This window comes from Branchiostoma belcheri, unplaced genomic scaffold (genome assembly GCF_001625305.1).
Source record: "Branchiostoma belcheri isolate BF01 breed outbred unplaced genomic scaffold, Haploidv18h27 scaffold45, whole genome shotgun sequence".
In the NCBI taxonomy this organism is placed as follows: domain Eukaryota; kingdom Metazoa; phylum Chordata; class Leptocardii; order Amphioxiformes; family Branchiostomatidae; genus Branchiostoma; species Branchiostoma belcheri.
Window position 1 is genome coordinate 930,232 of NW_017804076.1, and position 17,370 is coordinate 947,601.

Consider the following 17,370-nt stretch of genomic DNA (forward strand, 5'->3'; position numbering starts at 1 on the left):
TTCTTAGACAATTTTTCTCTGCAATGTTTTCTCTGTTTTCTCTCTTGTCTATATGTTTAACTAAAACTACAACACTTCAAACATTCTGTGTACATGTATTTGGTAAATCTAATTATAGTGAAATGGGTTATCCCATTATATTCACTGTAGCACAAAGAAGATGAAGACATACATGTGTAGCCTTCTCTACAAAGCTCTGACAGTTAGTTCTTATAAACCTCTGATGATCTGGGTGCTTGAAAATTTATCTGAATTTTTCTTGGTTACTGCATAACTCAACAAGATGAATACATGGTATGGTACGACAGACCAGTACACAATCAAGGAGTTCTCGTACTGGTAGCTTTGCCTTACACATTGAAGGGGGCATACAAAGTCATGCATGTATGTGCTTTGGAGCATGTAGAATTCAAGTATGAACATTATATATAGCACATGCATTCAAAACCCCCCAGGTCTTCATTTGTGAAAGGCAAAGTTGTGTAGTTCCTTTGCACACTCTGCTTGTTCATCAATCATCTTACACAGAAAGTAAGCAACAACATTCAGTGCTTTTCCACCAAACCCTGTGATAGAAACTGTGGTTGAGAAGGCCCAATTTGCCAGCCCCAGGGTCAGGAGGGTGCTGCTGTTTTCTGACAGCAGACTTGCTAAGGTACGGATGTTGTCAGGAGGGGTGGGGTCTGTGTCTTCTGACAACAGCTTTGTGCACATGGGAAGATTTCTTTGTGCAAAGATCTTCAGTTCTTGTACGTCTGTACCAGATACTGCTGCTATCTTGGTGAGAGACGCTTCATCCAGCCCAAAACACTTTTGGGACAGCTCGCAGGCTTCACGGACTATTTCTGGAAAAGAAAGTGGACCATCACTGATTAACCTGTGTGAAGTATGACTACATTTGTACATCCCTGTTTCATGTTCACATAATTAGGTCAGACTTACTTACTGGTAGTAAGCCTATTGTCTTTGGAACATTAACTAAATGTACATGTCAAATTCCTAGCCTCAACACTTGCAGTCACTATGATTTGCATAGGCATAGCATTAAGATTTGCTATTAAAAGTATTATAAGGGAGATCACATACCTATCTTGACTGGTGTTTCGACCAACAGACCAGGTCCCTGGTTGACATCCATGGCATCTACAGCCTGGACCCATGCCAGCTTCTTCAGAACACCTGCCTTTTTACTCACAAAGTCAGGGGACAAGTCTGGGCAGCAGATCACAAATGCCTGCAGGTGAAAATGTATGAACTTACAGTTGCAACAGGAGGTGTGTGTTGATAAAACATACTGCAATTGACCCAGTGTTCATGTAACACTTAAGAGAAGCCATGTGACAAGTCTCACTGGGTCAGTCTATTGAAGAAGACCAGAGTGACTGGTCGAAATATATTAAAGTGAGAACAACCCCTTGTGTTGGAACATTTGCTACAAATGTATGTGTAAAGTAGCTGTACCAGTATACCGGTAATAATACATTATGCAAGAATAGACATTACCTACTGTATGGAAAGTCTTTTACTATGTTAAAACATAGTACCTGTCGCTGTAAGTCATTGAGCCGAGACAGGATGGCTGTCTTCAGTCGGACCATGTCAAGCTTACCCATCAGCATATCATCAGCTTCATCACTGATGATGAAGGTGCTGTTTGTACCCATCACCTCAGTGCTGCCTGCATTGTGCAGATGTTGCTGCAAGAAAGAGAAAAGATGTTTTAACATTACTACCTAACACTGAAATGGACTTGTTACAACCAAGGAGGTTAAAAATTTTAACCTTGTTACAACACAAGTTACAAAACTGACAAAAGAATTATTATAGTGAAAACCTTAGGACCTGTTACAGGGAATACATGTACATATGTAGCAGTCATATCAGTTGCATTTTTTGTTCAGTGAATATTGTTACCGGTAATACAAGTTAGCACAGAATGTTAAAATAATATGGGAAAATAAGATTTTTACATGTGACATGTTGCCAATGATATTAGAGAGATAAGTCATTTCAAACCTGAAGCTGCTTTGTTAGCTTGTGGCAGAGTTCCCTGTTCTCTGTGTCCTCAGCTGGAAGAGCAGCAGCAGCCCCTAGAGCAGCTGTATGGTCATGTTTTGATCCAACAAGAAGCACCTACAAATGCCAAGAAAGCATCAGATAACATTCAAGCACAAGCACTGCTATTGCAAATTATACTTGGATATTTTATTGACTCTGTTACCTTAATCATACAATAAGCATATCGGTATGTCATGTTAAAATCTTCATTTATCTGTAATCAGTTATTCATGGTAGAATTCTTACTAGAGTATATGCACAATGTACAAGTTGGGAATACAGGCTTAGGACCTAAGTCAAAGACTAGTAATGTCAGCTTCATACCTTCTTACTCATCTCCATAGCCTTGCTGGCCACCCAAGCTGCCTCCTCAGTCACTTTGTCTTGGCAGAAGACCAAAAACAGGTCACAGTCCTTCATCTTGTCTCCATGGAATTCCATATACCGGGAAACATACAGGGCTCCGCTTTGTCCTGCAGACAAAGAGTAAAGTATGCATGTACCAGTCTGGGTCCTGTTAAAAGAACTGTTATACATGTAGGTTAAAGTTATGCATCACATCTCTGAAATAGATCTACAAATAATTGAGCTGACCCTTACATAATCACACTTCACATTTTTTTTACTGGTTTTCCATGTGCTTATGTTATGATGACATTCTGACTGGAAGTTTATCACATTACATACTAAGCAGGAAAGAAATAAAAGAAAAGTGTTGTAACTGATCCGTGAATAGTTTCATCAGGTTGGTGAGACACTGAGTAAAGAGACACTTTTTACACAACCAAGTCTTTTATTCAGTCAACGTTTCAGTGACCGTCTGTCACCTTCCTCAGGGCAGTTCTGACTGGTTCACATTGCACTGCAGCACAGGTGTCGCTGCTATAGATGCATTCCCAAATGTACACACAAACTGTGATTGTGAACCAGTCAAAATTGCCTCGAGGAAGGTGACAGACGGTCACTGAAATGTCTGCTGAATAAAAGACTTGGTTGTGTAAAAAGAGTCTCTTTACTCATGTGTTACTGATATCAGACAGGTGTTACCAGGAGAAAGTGAGGCAGGTGGAAAGTGGACCACAGAGATGTTGCATGGGTGGCCTGGGTTGCGGTACACTGTTGCTTGGGCAGGGTCACTAGCCTGTGCTGGTCTCCTCAGGTTGTCAAGTCCAAGAAGGGATTGGCTGAATGTTGTGATGTCAGCATCTTCCTCTGCATCACCAATCACCCCTGTAAGTTTAAAGTGTCATCATATCTGTTAGCAACTATGTGTCATCATATCCTGTCAGCAGCTACCACCTGTTTTTTTCCGTACTCTGATAGGTTTGTAAATTACATAACTGCTGAATCACAGACAGAAATTCTACAATCCTAAGTGATGTCCTTGATAGTATGTAGAGTCAAGAAATAAAGAAGCAATGATTGTAACTGTACAGTTGCTGTTACAGTATAAACAGTAACAAAATACAAATTTATAACAGTTGCAATCAGACATTGTAAGGTGTGACTTAAAAGCTTTGATATTGCCTTTGATTACTCATTACGCTTGTGCATGGAATGAGCCTTGAGTGACCCTGTTGTACTATGATTGGACTAGGTTATATGTGTAATGTCACAACAAACATAATTATGCACATTGCCTCTTGACTAATTTGAATGTGAATTACCGAGTTGAATAGAGATGACTGCTGTCTTCCAGTCTGGTAAGGTTGGTTTGATGGTCCCTGTGCATCCATTGAGTGCCCTCAGTATGTCATCACTTGGTCTGCCGCTCTTACCCTCCTTCAGTGCAATTATAGGCATATCTTCCTGCTTTTCCAAAAGCATCAAGTTTCTGAAAGAAAATTTCTCAGATGTCAAATGTACCAAGACAATGAAACTTGTTCCAGCAACCACCTCTATAAGCCAGCCATCCAGCCATACATTGTAACAACATTTTTTCTTGGTTCTGGTTTTCCCTCCATATTACCAACTTGCCTAAGCCAACCATGCAAATGCGACCGTGACTGGCACTATTTGGAGCTGCACATGGCCCAACCTTTGCCTATGACAGCGGTGTGATTTTCAAGTATGTGGCAGATTTGATGAAAACTAACGCCAATATTGATGGCTAGTTTGCCATTGATTTTGACAGCATGACAGTCTTTGCACAATGTAAAATGGCACGAGCTGGGAGGTATTGTAAAAAAGGAAGAAATCTTGTTTGCAGTTCACTCTTACACAGTTTTGCCATGTCACCATGGTGTTTGTATAAGAAGACCACTTGTCTAAGACGACAATGTTTCCTCCAACCCCTGGGTGGTCGTCTTTAAGTTAAGTTAACTTAAGTTTGACTGCATATTACAATCATGAGATATTACTTTGAAGTAAGATAGTTAAAACAAGAACAATTTCAATAAGCTCAACAAATTGGTAGGACATAGATGTTACATCTAAAAGTCAGTATTGCTGCCATCACGTATTTAATGTATACCGTATACGGTAGTCATATAAAGACATACAATTGCAAGTACTACTTACGTGACACAAATTCTGTAATATGATTATCATGGTGGCTTTTGGATACAAAGAGATGGACCAAGATGACATGGTATATATAGGAGATTATCTAGCCTAGGGATAGTCTAATCATTAGTATATATTCTGTACCTGTCAGTCATGTCAATCTTGTCAATGGCATGGAGGATTGCTGTCCTGAGAAAGCTGATGTCCCATTTGTCTTCAACTATACTGTCGTATTGGACATCGACCACAAAGATGTCAGTTATGGCGATGTCATCAATGTTGGCTTTGAGGTCTTTATGGGCTTCCTGCAAGCACAGAATTCATGTGGTTGAATCAAGAATTCTTGCTCTATGTCATGACTTTAATTGGATTTTTTTGACAAACAAGTGATTATATATTTAGGATTCCATGATGGTGGTATGTCCTACCTTTCGAATGCTGTCAATATACATGAGTTCGTCTTCATCCAGACATGTCCTGTGAGAAAAATACAATGTAATAGGTGAATAAAAGTAACCTGCATTACTTGAAAATTTACATGTTTTGCTTTTTCCATAGCAATGCATTGGTTTGACTGTAAATCTGCAGACCAATGTACGAAAATAAATTTTCAATTGGTATCTTTATAAAGTGTGTCATAAAGTGAGTAATATTTACCTTATGAACAGAACGTCCAGCTCCATCTCTTTAGCCTTTCTTGCAATTGTGAGCAGTCCTTCGCTGATGGGTTTTCCAATGAACACCAAGAGCACACTGCATGCTCTCATGTCATCAGCAAAGCTCTTCATGTATGCCTCTTCATCGAAGGTTCTTCGAAACAGCTTCTTTTTCACATGAGGAGGAGGGAGTTCCACAAGTACAACATTGTCTAATGTTGTGTGAAATCTGGTTTTTGTGATGGGTTTACTTTGATCTCCCTCCTCCTCTTGAAGCAAGCTGCCGAAGTACTTGATGAAGGATGTCTCTCCAGCATTTCCATCTCCTACAATGCCAATGTCGGCAGGCCTATCAAGATTGGAAATCATTTGAAGCATTCTAAGGCCACAGCAAGTAATGTTTATGGATGACATCTGTGTGCACATTCATTTTTGGCTCATTTTGAAAAAAAAAACAAGAAATTGTTTTGCCCTCTGACCTGACCCAGTGGTTAACATGCCGAAAATGGGCAAATGTGTTGTAAATGCCTATAGGACCATCAGGGATCCAGCAAACTTGAGACACGATGGTCAATGTGTCTGATTGCAAATTCTGTACACTGACATGTTTCATCGTATCCAATCCAACCCAATATAGTAGCTGCCCATGATGGTATGGCTACCCGTTTGCTAGAATTTAATTGAGGTCTTTACACATCTACGAGGACAGGTAACACTTTTGAGTACAAGAAAAAAAGATCTGTTTGGTTGTGATATTATATGTTTTGTCACCTCAGTTCTTGTTTAACCAGGGTTATGACCTCAAAATTTGAAAGAGCCTTCTTGTTTTTTTTCCCCGCCCTATAGAATTTACATGCTGTGGCCTTAACTGCAAAAGCTAAGTACAGATAACTGATGTATATTCTATGGTCATAGTGTTTTACCATCTGTTCTGAAGTGATTATCAGTCAGCAGATGCTAAATTGAGCAAGATATCTATAATCCACATGCCTGTAGATTTAGTACTAGTACCTTAATCATATGAAAAGGAAGTAACTCGATATCATCATCATTAATAAGCATACTAGACATACATAGGCATAAATAAACAAGCAACACCTAAATGATTTCTGTGTTCAATAAAATGCTTAGTTGGCTTTCTTTTAAGAGTACTAGAACTACAAGACTTAGTATACAAGACAGATATCATACCCAACATCCTCGCTGAAAGCGAACTTGAACAGCTTGGTTGCACACATCTCCATCTCCTCGATGAACTTTCGTACGAGGAGCACTATCAGAGCAAAGGAAGCCGGAGCAGCAATGATGCCACCGATGATTGGAAGTGCTATCTTTGCAGTAACACTTGTTACTAATAGGCTAGCAATTGTGACAGAAGATGCAGCAGCAGCAGCAAGATTTCGTAGTGCCACAGGACCACTGCTGTTCTTGATAGCATTCCACAGTGTCGAATTCTGGTTGCGAAACCTCATCAAGGTGAAAGCTGATTTGTTACAAATGTTGGCCAACTGCTCAAGAGATGCATCATCAATGTTAAAAGCTCTGCGCAGTGCCTTGTATGCTACAAACAGTGCCGCTGTAAGTGGAAAAAAATCCAAATCAACCAATATTGACCATATATCATGATCATATTGTACATTATTGCAGATAAATACTGGACTGTGCATCCTAAACACCATATGACACCAATAACGCTGAAAATACAATTTCCTGAAAATGGTCAAACATGAAACTGCTCGTAAATGAGATTCTTTTGCAAAGCAAACAAATTTGCATAATTATTGTGACTACATACAGTTCTAAAGTTTTGTTTGCTTCTCAAAATGAGCCAGGCACTGTATCAGGTTCTGAAGCTGCTGCCATGCTCACTGTGCGAGTTCATGGCAATTTAATTGTGTCTACTGGCGGCCAAAATTAAGAACTGAAAGGCTGATTTCTAAGATTCTGAAATCTTACCCAACATCAGAAGAGTGTATTTTTGGTCCAACAACTTGTTCATCAAATAATACTTATCACAGTTGACTATTCTCAGGTCTGGAACTGGTGTATTTTAGTGTTATTGGCGTTATAATCTCATAATTATGGGCAATGGATATATAACATTACATGCCATTTACAAGAAGATGTTAGACTTCCCTGGTAGCTACTTTTTACCTTTGCCAAGAAGGTTATGTATGTTTTCAATGGCGTTTGTGTGTATGTCTGTCTGTAGTTATGCAAGATTTAACTGTGAAAATAAGACTATGTTCATACTAGTTAGCTGTTGAGATGTGTGTGTTAGAGTGTGTTGTTACTCCGTGAAGGAGGTCAGGACCTCCGGACGGAGTGTTGTAATCGGCTGATTTTTCATGTTCGCAGTCAAAACACTGGGTTCTCTTTGTGTAATCGGCACGCAATTTTACACGCCGTCTGCGGGCATGCCCGTGTTGATGCACGAATGTGTATTTTTGCCGTTGCTGCTTTCGCGGTCAATGTAATATCGCAGACGCACCCCTACAATTACGAGGCGAATTGGAATGGTCCAGAAAAACGCGTTGTTTGGAATAGCAGTGGGGGGGGTAAAAGTTCATGCAGATACGGGGTGGTTTTTATAAGTGGTTCCAGATGTTTTTGCCCATGGTTAAGAGATGCCAAGTTTTTTGGAAGATGTTCGCAGCCAAAACGCATTCTTCCGTATGTCGCATTTCTGTGTAATTTCGCATGTGGTGTTGTATTATGTCCGGGATGATGCACGTCTTTTTATTTTTACCGTAGCTGTTTTGATATTGGAGTAAATGGTTATTTTCGAAACATCCCCATGTCGTTTAAATGTTTTCGTCCGGCCGTTTATGTGACCGGTAGTTGTAAGTGGCGGTCAGGCTAATGGGGACGGAAATGTGGGGTGGTCAGAGGACAACATTACGAAATGTAAATACCGATGACGTAATCCTATCGATTTCAAACTGGTCGGCTGTGGCGACCTAGTGGCGGCGTGTATTTAGTCACGTAGCAACTGGCCGGTCGTCCTAGCAACGAGCATGCTGGCCGCTCCACTGTACACGAAATGGCCAATATTTTTGGGTTGGGCCGCTCCATGACTCCATAGTGTTTAAATATAATAGTGGAGCATAGGGCTGCGGACCGGTACACTGTACCGGTCCAATACCGTAAAAATCGTTTCGGTACAGGTCCAAAATACCGGATCATGAAGTAACGAGTAAATACCGAAATAGCTAGTTTACACCATGTATATGACTAAAGATAGGTAAATCCTACCACAAAGACGAAAAATTAGCACTGGAAAAGATGTAAACACCGTCGATTGATTTGAGATCCTCAGTCTCACGAGACATCGCGAGAGTGTGGCTGATCCAGGGTTGTGATTGGTCAACAAACTCAAATCAGGTCAGAGGTCAGTCATTTTCCCTTCCCTCCAACACTTTATTATTGTTTCTGTGTCATGATTGAAAAAGTGAAGAACACGTGTTAATTTGTCAAATTGTTCAGGTACAGGTACAGGTCCGGACCTGTACCTAAACCTCTGTACCAGTACCTGTACCTGTACCTGATGTTACGTTTAGGTACGCAGCCCTAGTGGAGCAGCTCTTTGAAAAAATGGACAATATTTTTGAGCAACCCATCAATGTGTTCTCGGCCTCGTGGTCGGATGTGGTCTGGGGCTGGTAAACCGCACATACTAGTAGATCGGGTAATTTTATGATTTGCTAGTTGTAAAGGCGTCTTGTAGTATGAGCCGGTATATGAAGAAGTAGCCTGTGTTACACAATCATGCTTTCGGCCGGATTGATGTGCAACTGTTACTAATTACAGGGACTGCGCTAATGCCGACCAGTCGCGCTGTCCTGATACACCGCGAATGTTGGCAATATGCGAGTGTTCCCTGTAGACAGTCCCGGGAGTCATTTTTTTCGCACATTCCAGGAGCCAAACCAAAATACGTTCATGAACCGAGTCCAAAAAACCGAAACATGAAAATCGGATGATCGGACCTGATGTACATTTCTCTTTCTGTAGATTGTACACACAATACACACATTTTTAGATAATCTGGCCATGGTAGGTAAAAAAAAAGTAACCCTGAATCATACTAGATTAGCGTAAATGCATGTTTATGCGTTCAAAACAAGAAAAGAAATTGTTTCCCGGTATTAATCTCTTGAAACACGGCACTGAATATTGACGCAACAATATTTCGGGCATCGCGCGCCCTTCCGCGTTGTTTAGACTGTATGAAAATCCCGCGTCACGTGTCGGCATTTCGCATCTCTGATTGGTTGTTGCGTCTTAAGATGACTGAGCCGACGTGCGTTTAAACAATTTTTCTTTGTTCGATTTATCACACTTCACAGAGAATTGCCAATGGCTACTTCTTTTTGTTGCAATATATAATACTTCGCGGAGAATTGTCGCCTATGGCTTCTTGTTTTTTTTTACGTCTATTGTGATATTTGTGCCAGGTGACCAATTCAAATTCAGATGATTTGCAGAAAATATGACTTCCTCAAGCCCTGTATACAGACACTTACCAATGTCTAATGCCACACCTAGGGCAGGAACAGGTGCTGCACTGACTGCTGCTGCCCATGCTGCTAATGCCCATGTTCTTTTCCTCATCACCACTGCTTTCTGTGTCACTGTATCTGCAGAAAAGTCTTGGATGTTCCTTATCAGAACCTCTTGCTTGCAGGTTGGAAGGCAGTTGAGCATTGCTGAGTTGAGTCCCTTCATGTCATAAAGACCACGGTGTACATGATCTTTCAGTCCGCTAATGATGAAAATATCACCATCATCCACTTTTCCATACCCAATATCTTCCAAGGTTTCCTTTGTTGACTGTCTGAACCTTTCCATCATTCGTTTCTCCGAAATTTTTCTGTCAATACTCTTTGGAAAGTCTTTGGGGCTGTCCCGCCTTGCCTTTTCAATGTCGACATCTGCCTGTGATCTGACAAACAGTAGCCGTTTCCCCATCTTGCGCACTTCTTTGGCAATCCAGACCACGTTGTTGCTCGGGCGATTAGTTACAAAAATGAGGAAGAAGTCACACTCCTGCATGTTCTTTCCAAAGAGATCAAGATAACTGTTTATGTTGAAGTCAACCTGTTGAGGCTTATGAGGGATGGCATCCATTTTGGGCTTGAATAACACACCAGGGAAGTCAACAAGAACAAGGTCTTTCTCAGGGACATCATAAGGTGTTGGCTGAATTGTGGTGTGTCCAATTGCAGACACTTCAGCAGCCCCCACATCCCCCGGTGACAGCCTGCGGAACGAGTTGATAAAGGTGCTCTTCCCTGCCCCTGCATCACCAACAACTCCAATCTGGACCTTGGCAGGTTCTAACTTGTCAGCAGCTGCAATTTCTAGAGCTATTTCAGCAGTTATGTTGCCTCCTGTTTCTGCTGCTCTTTCACGTAACATCTGCCTTTGCTGTGGGGTCAGATCATCTTCACTGATCTCAAGAAGACCAAGCTCTAGTGGAGGGGCATCTCTGTATAGCATGATAAAAAAACATAGTGGGTTAGATCAACTTACATGCATGATCTTGATTTATATCTAGCCCATAGCGCTATCTACTACTAAACATGTGCTACTAAACTAAACGCCTTTACCAAGATGATTTTGGTGCCTTTTCTTGTTGTTTGTTTGTTTGCTTGTTTGTGGACAGCATAACTTGTGAAGTTGTGAATGAATAATTTTATGATATTTAGTATGTGTGCAGGTGTTGGCACAATGAAGGCCAAATTTAGTTTTGGACCTCCTGTCAGCTTTTTATGGTACTGCATGCTATGGTCATGCTCTTTTAATAATAAAAATTATCTTTTAAAAAGTTAATGTGAGAAAATGCTATAACCCGTTGTCATCCTTATTTCCTAAGATATTAGACTTTTCATATTTTGGACAAATTGCATTACATACATTTGTACTAATATGATGAGCATCTTGTATAATATATTTGCATGATCCATTAGAAAACATCCACTGCAAAATAGGCTCATATACAAAATTCTTAAATTTGCTTAATATATTCATATCCTTTATCTTTAAAACTATTTGTCCCCAAAACAAGGTGCCATTTACATGACATGATATATTACAAGGTGTAATAAAGGTACTCTTTCTTAGACCCTGTTCACATTCATTCTGTCTATTTGATTAAAAGGGCTATCCGAATAGAAAATTGTCTATCTGAATTGACACTGAATCCACAAGAGCGTTCGCACTGCTTTTCGCCGATTCGAATTGCGCCCGCCCGCGAAAGAATTGCCATGTTGCTACGTCATATTTTCACCAAACATTTATATGTATCACGAGCCTCGCTTCGTAAACTCATATTTCGCAAGAAAATTTTACCAAGGCGCCACCTTCCCACTTCTCACGTACTGGAAACATTCCCACTACAAATTACCAGGTAAGATCACGTCAAAAAATAAAACAAAACGCCTCTTTTCTTTCAATTACGAGACGTTGACAAATAGTTTGTTAACAAAATAACTTGCTGCATCGTAGCTTTCACTGCCGTTTCATTCCACAAAAATTCTCGTCGATTGTAAAATGATCACTCATCTGTTGTCTCCAGTAGAGTATCAACAGTAGCGTTATCATAGCGTGCCAAAAATTGGCGACGAACGTCAGAAAATCCGCGGAAAAAGAAACTCGTAACACGTATTCTCTCCTGAAAAACAGGGAGCCATTTTCTCATTAATATGTAAGTAGCAGCCAGCGTTCTACGCTCTGATTGGTAAGACCGCTAGCAATGATGTCACACCACCCGAATCCAATTCACTTTGCGTTCACACTCGCGGTTTCGTCCGATTCGAAACCGCCGCAAGTGTTTCAAACCACCTCCCAAGGTGGATTATTTTGGAATCGATTCGGGTAAAATCTAAGTGATTTGGAGCGTTCACACTCCAAAAAATTATTCGGATAGACAATTTTCTATTCGGATAGCTCATTTAATCGAATAGACAGAATGAATGTGAACAGGGTCTTAGTAGGGCAAAAGTAATACAAACATTTTAAGTGCTCTCTCTCTAACTCCCTCCCACTCTCTAAACAATAAGATAAAAGGTACTTGAGCATGATCTGGCAACAAACCTGCGTCAAGGACTGAAGACTTTGAAAACAATACTGCCAGAGTGGCAGGCTCTAGCTGACACAGGACTATACCAAATCATTCTATTTCAGGGAAGAGTTCTAGGAATTACTTTACTTTACTTTAGGAATGTGATACACTGCAATTAAGGAGTATGCAGCTGTAATTCACAGTAATTCACTTGTTACACACACTGTAATTCATTTCCTGTTCATGGTAGTACAGTCTGAGAAAATTGTATGTTTTCATGGAACCGTATGTTCATGGTGTTGGAAGGTGCAGAGAAAAGAAAGTCTGTGAATTATTTGTTAACGGATATGTTTGCAGTACAGAATCTGATGTGACGATGCAAGTACATGTGTACCATGAAAAATAAGTGAGTTACACCTACTTTATTTACATCACAATCTGCAGAAAGAAACACAAAGAAAGTAAAGACTCACTCAGCATCATCAACCACTTGGAGGAAGGGATGGTCCTCTTGGGTATTTGTGCTCTGATTGTTTCCCATTTTCTTAGGTCTGTGTGTTGTCTGAAATAAAATTTCGTGATTCACTTTATGTTCACGGTAGGACAGTCTGGGAAAAACTGTTCATTGAACTATAATTCATATTTACAGTGGGATCCAAAAGAAACTGAGAAACTTTTTTTCATCTTTGAAATTAATATTCTGACATCACACCAAATTATCTTGAGCTAGAAGCTTCTTGAGCCGTACATGTAACAACATCAGACTCATACATGCATCCACCACTAGTCTTGTACAATTATCCTGCTCATGTTATCTTGTATGTGGAACCATGTGGTGTATTATGGTTGAGATGTTTGCCTGTTACCTAGGTGATATACTCACACGTAATCTTAAGTGCTACATGTATGTATCTATGTATGAATAACTTCATAAAAAAAGTTCTCCTTACCTCACCGCACCTTACAGTCCAACTGTTAACTTGTGACAATCATGTGATTGAGACAGATAAACGTCATCACGTTGAGTAAACATCCTTCATCCTGATATACAAGTATGCCAGACTGTTCCATTTCAACAGGTCGGGGGTACTGGTCAGACATTTTACACATTCAATCTTTTTTTTTTACTTCAAAATTTGTTTCAAATCGCCCCTCTTACATTGACAGTCCCTTTAATTATTGATTTCCAATGTAACAAAACAAACTAAAGTATGTACTTCAGACTTGGTATCATTGGGCAGTTTATTTTGGCTGACTCAGAGATGTCAAAGGTACACAGAAACATGTAGGCTTAGTCTGATTGGATGCATGAATCAGGTGATCTGTATGACATTGTGCCTTTCCTCACAGTACAGTAACACCTGGTCCAGTGAAAGGCAAATACACATATTGAAGGACCATTTACAGATTATGAACTTAAAGGCGCATACTGACTGTCTAGCAGTAAATATTACTAACTGTATTTTCCTGTGATGATATAGCTTAAGGTATTTATACGTTATGCCATGATAATATAAGCTACTGTAATAACTGTAAGTCAGTAAAGATTTAAACTTTTACATGGATACACACATGCAGACCTCATCTTTATTCACCAAAGAATGAGTGCACCCTGTTTGTAGTATAACATTAACCATAACTCCATATCAAAAATTAAAGTAAAACAACAGACTTAAAAGATGTAACGGTCCAGCCACAAAACTAGCTTTTGTGATGTTGAGGAAAGTTATACTAAGCATTTCACCTGTGTAACAAAACACAACCTTATCTGGTGTTAAAGAGTTCCTCATAGAGTGCACATGCACATTCTGCCTGTTCAGTGATTATCTTACGCAGGAAATATGCAACAACATGCATGGCTTTCCCTTTCAATGAGCCGCAGTTTACAGTCGTTTCAAACGAGTAATTTGCAACTTCAAGAGTCATGAGAGTACTGCCATTTTTGGCCATCATGCCAACAAGCCCACGGATATTGGGTTGTGGCAATGGATCAGTAGTGTCCAAGAGACTTGTACATATGGGCAGTTTCCTTCGTACGGACTCTCGGATACACTCCTTATTTATCCCAGATAACTCAGCCAAGTCTTCCAGGGAAGCCTCATCCAGGCCAAAACACCTCTTGTACACATCACAGGATTCCTTGATTGACTCTGTGATAAAAAAGAAATTCATGTTTCAATTGGGAATTTAACATAACAGGTTTGTATATCTCTGGCATAAGCAGACTTTAGATGTAGCAAGAATATCTTTTCGAATATAGGACCCGTGATTATGGTCTGGGACAACTTGAAAGATGCAGTAGAGGCAAATCTCAACTGATATGTTACTTCTGATGATCTTAAACTAGAAATTTAACTACTTTTCAGCATTTTTTTGTGAAGCAAAACAAATTTCTTATGCTTACAATTTTCAGTGAATATTAGGTAGAGTGATGACAAGCTTGTGTGGTGCAGTTAACAATTACATACATTGTATTACGAAACAAATTAACAGTATATTATATAACTAGCAACACAAGGAAAGTTTACCTAGGTCTACAGGTGTGTCCACCATGAGTCCAGCCCAGGGCCTCAGAGCTCCTGACTGGACAGCCTGTGTCCACACCATCTGTTTCAGTAGTGTAGACTTGGTGGGGATCATACCCGGGGAGTAGTCTTTACACAGCATCACAAAGGCCTGTTGGTACAAGAAATATTAATGTTTGCATATCAAAGCTTTTCGGTTATATTGGACACCAACATAAGATACATGTATTAAGCAAAACTCAACAGAAATATTCATTCGATATTTTAATAGGAGTGAAATTATTGCTTCTCACCTGTTTCTGAAGCTCATTAAGTGGTTCAATGATTGCCTTTCTCAGTCTGGCCATGTCAAACGCTCCTTGCTTGACATTGTTCCAGTTCCCACTGATAAGGAAGATGTCATCCATCTTCACTGTCCTGGTGCATCCTTCTGCACTAAGCCTGTCCTGTATAAAACAACAACCAGTGATAAACTATTAAGTATAATTATGATTCATGATCAAGACTTAAGAGTGAAGAGTTAATAAGCTACAATAGAATATCAGATCAAAGATAGTGAAGTGTGAAGTGAGTAAGGAATATCAGATCTTCTGAATAGTTAGGGAGGATGGAAGCTATTCATATCATTCTATAATTTCCAATACAAGTAATGACATGTATCTATATCTTGATGGTTGTTGGTAGTTCTATAGCTTTGGCATTTCTGATTTGTTGTAAGCAGTGATTATGTTCATGTATGTAAACTTATCAAGCAAACCTGAATTGCAGTAGCCAGGCTCTTTTTGACCCCCTGTTCTCTGGAAGTCTCTGGTGGAGGTTTGGTCTCATCTTCTAGGTCAAACTTTGACTTTGCAAATAGAACCTGAAAAATTATTTTGTAAAATTTGTGACCTCATGCAGCTGCAGCTATTTAAGAAATAAAAGTGTAACAAAATTACCAGTAGCATTGAGATTTTTTCAGATTTTTATCAAGAATCTTTTATAAAGGTTCTAACTCTTACATATTTTTTATCTATCTTTCTATACACATATACACTCAGTCTATCATAATACTATTATAATAGTATGATTATTCTACATTGTGTTTCCATACCTTCTTGTCCATTGCTAGTGCCTGGACTGCTAGCCAGATGGTCTCAGTGGTTACAACTTGTCCACAAAGCACGATGAAGATATCACAGCTCTTCATGTTCTCAGCTTGGCATTTCATGTACCTGGACTTGATGTCTTCTGGTCTCCCTATGTGTATGAAGCATGCAATCTTAATAGAAAATGTTTTATTGTAAACTCACTCACTCACTCTCACTCACTCACTCACTCACTCACTCACTCACTCACTCACTCACTCACTCACTCACTCACTCACTCACTCACTCACTCACTCACTCACTCACTCACTCACCCTCACTCACTCACTCACTCACTCACTCACTCACTCACTCACTCACAATCCAGTTTAGCATAAAATTTACAACAAATTCCTCAGACAAATTATTCAGACTACTAGTATTTTGTAGTATTGTAAGTGAAAACTTTACATCCATTCACCCTGTGCCATAACATTCTTTTCTTGGCAACTAATGTTTTATTTTGTTAATAAATAAATAAATAGATGACGAAAGTTGGTTTACCTATTGCAAATGACACTGCAGGGAATCTGACCACAGTGAGGTTCTGTGGGCGTTGTGTGTCAGCTGAGGTGTACTCTGTTTGTGTGGACCCAGCCGCTGTACGGGAGGCCACCTTCTCACGATAACCCAGGACAGAACTGATGAAGGTGTTAGCTCCTGCTCCATGGTCACTGATAATACCTGGATGTTAAATCATAGAAACCATTTTTGATGCATGGGTTTCATTGGTTTAATTTTATTTGTTTATTTCGTTATCTATTTATTGTATTGCTACTAATACTTAGTTATAAAGTGACCACATGGCCAAACAAGCCATCAAGGCAAAATAATGGCTTTGATTTGATTTGATTTATTAGGCTGATAACACATATGTATACAGCCAGGACTGCCCAACTATAGCCGGAGGCTATTATAAAGGGCTAGCCCTCACAACAAGAACATAAACAATTCGGAACAGTTAACAGTGTCAGTTACACTTCAGATGAACATACTATTACATAACAGATGTTGCGGCCAAACGTTAACAGCTTTGAATAATAAAATAAAGGCTTTGAATAATATAAATTGCATCGAATTTGAATTGAATTAACTGCACTGCGGTGAACATTCTCTAAAGTGGGCACATAGCCGAATCAAAATCTAGCTCTCAAAGAACTTGTTGAAGGCATAAAATGAGCAAAATACATGTAATGTTTGCGTTGTGACTATAGCCAGCATCATTTTCATCACCAAATCTCACCTATCCGAACCATTGTCTGCTCCCACTTTGGCAGGCAGTCTTCTTTGCTCTTGATCAGGTCTGTCACATCATCTGACTGGTTCTGTCCTAACATCTCTATGCCTCTCAAACCGTCCGCTAGACTTTTGGTGATGGTTCCTGCATCATCGTCATTCAGCATCAGTGTGTCCAAACTCATGTACACCATGTT

At 39.7% G+C, this 17,370-nt stretch overlaps 3 protein-coding genes across 5 annotated transcripts; all 3 read right to left on the reverse strand.

The window, feature by feature from the left end:
* Positions 1-168: 168 nt before the first annotated feature.
* LOC109478699 lies at positions 169-13,330 on the reverse strand. 3 transcript variants are annotated; one of them, XM_019780395.1, is made up of 14 exons: positions 13,236-13,330; positions 12,759-12,847; positions 9,746-10,710; positions 6,411-6,795; positions 5,221-5,568; positions 4,992-5,040; positions 4,708-4,868; positions 3,726-3,892; positions 3,106-3,288; positions 2,383-2,531; positions 2,017-2,133; positions 1,545-1,697; positions 1,087-1,234; positions 169-845 (listed from the first exon to the last, which is right to left on the reverse strand). In XM_019780395.1, the coding sequence occupies exons 2-14, from the start codon at positions 12,824-12,826 to the stop codon at positions 460-462; spliced, it is 3,279 nt and encodes a 1,092-aa protein (XP_019635954.1). In that variant the 5' UTR covers positions 12,827-12,847; positions 13,236-13,330; the 3' UTR covers positions 169-459. The 3 variants fall into 3 exon arrangements, with proteins under 3 accessions (XP_019635954.1, XP_019635957.1, XP_019635955.1); XM_019780398.1 differs by lacking the exon at positions 12,759-12,847 and having other exon boundaries at positions 13,236-13,261; XM_019780396.1 differs by lacking the exons at positions 12,759-12,847; positions 13,236-13,330 and adding an exon at positions 11,574-11,988.
* A 711-nt stretch (positions 13,331-14,041) lies between these two features.
* On the reverse strand, positions 14,042-15,241 carry LOC109478726. Its single transcript, XM_019780441.1, has 3 exons — positions 15,104-15,241; positions 14,814-14,961; positions 14,042-14,435 (listed from the first exon to the last, which is right to left on the reverse strand). Exons 1-3 carry the CDS (start codon positions 15,215-15,217, stop codon positions 14,050-14,052), a joined length of 648 nt encoding a protein of 215 aa, XP_019636000.1. The 5' UTR covers positions 15,218-15,241; the 3' UTR covers positions 14,042-14,049.
* Positions 15,242-15,245: 4 nt separating this feature from the next.
* LOC109478655 lies at positions 15,246-17,367 on the reverse strand. The gene is made up of 5 exons (XM_019780320.1): positions 17,181-17,367; positions 16,442-16,621; positions 15,904-16,049; positions 15,568-15,672; positions 15,246-15,251 (listed from the first exon to the last, which is right to left on the reverse strand). The coding sequence occupies exons 1-5, from the start codon at positions 17,365-17,367 to the stop codon at positions 15,246-15,248; spliced, it is 624 nt and encodes a 207-aa protein (XP_019635879.1).
* Between the last annotated feature and the right edge of the window lie 3 nt (positions 17,368-17,370).

What these genes read in the sequence shown, in the direction of transcription:
- LOC109478699 (XM_019780395.1), bottom strand. Translation starts at nt 12,826, where the DNA reads ATGGGAAACAATCAGAGCACAAATACCCAAGAGGACCATCCCTTCCTC. An exon ending in GCTTTCAGCGAGGATGTTGG is followed by an intron (nt 5,569 to 6,410) that starts GTATGATATCTG and finishes CAATCTTGATAG; the next exon opens with GCCTGCCGACATTGGCATTG. An exon ending in TCAATGACTTACAGCGACAG is followed by an intron (nt 1,235 to 1,544) that starts GTACTATGTTTT and finishes TTTCACCTGCAG; the next exon opens with GCATTTGTGATCTGCTGCCC.
- LOC109478726 (XM_019780441.1), bottom strand. Translation starts at nt 15,217, where the DNA reads ATGGATGACATCTTCCTTATCAGTGGGAACTGGAACAATGTCAAGCAA. An exon ending in TTAATGAGCTTCAGAAACAG is followed by an intron (nt 14,962 to 15,103) that starts GTGAGAAGCAAT and finishes TTGTACCAACAG; the next exon opens with GCCTTTGTGATGCTGTGTAA. An exon ending in GGACACACCTGTAGACCTAG is followed by an intron (nt 14,436 to 14,813) that starts GTAAACTTTCCT and finishes TTTTTATCACAG; the next exon opens with AGTCAATCAAGGAATCCTGT.
- LOC109478655 (XM_019780320.1), bottom strand. Translation starts at nt 17,367, where the DNA reads ATGGTGTACATGAGTTTGGACACACTGATGCTGAATGACGATGATGCA. An exon ending in GCAGACAATGGTTCGGATAG is followed by an intron (nt 16,622 to 17,180) that starts GTGAGATTTGGT and finishes TTTAACATCCAG; the next exon opens with GTATTATCAGTGACCATGGA. An exon ending in TGCAGTGTCATTTGCAATAG is followed by an intron (nt 16,050 to 16,441) that starts GTAAACCAACTT and finishes TCATACACATAG; the next exon opens with GGAGACCAGAAGACATCAAG.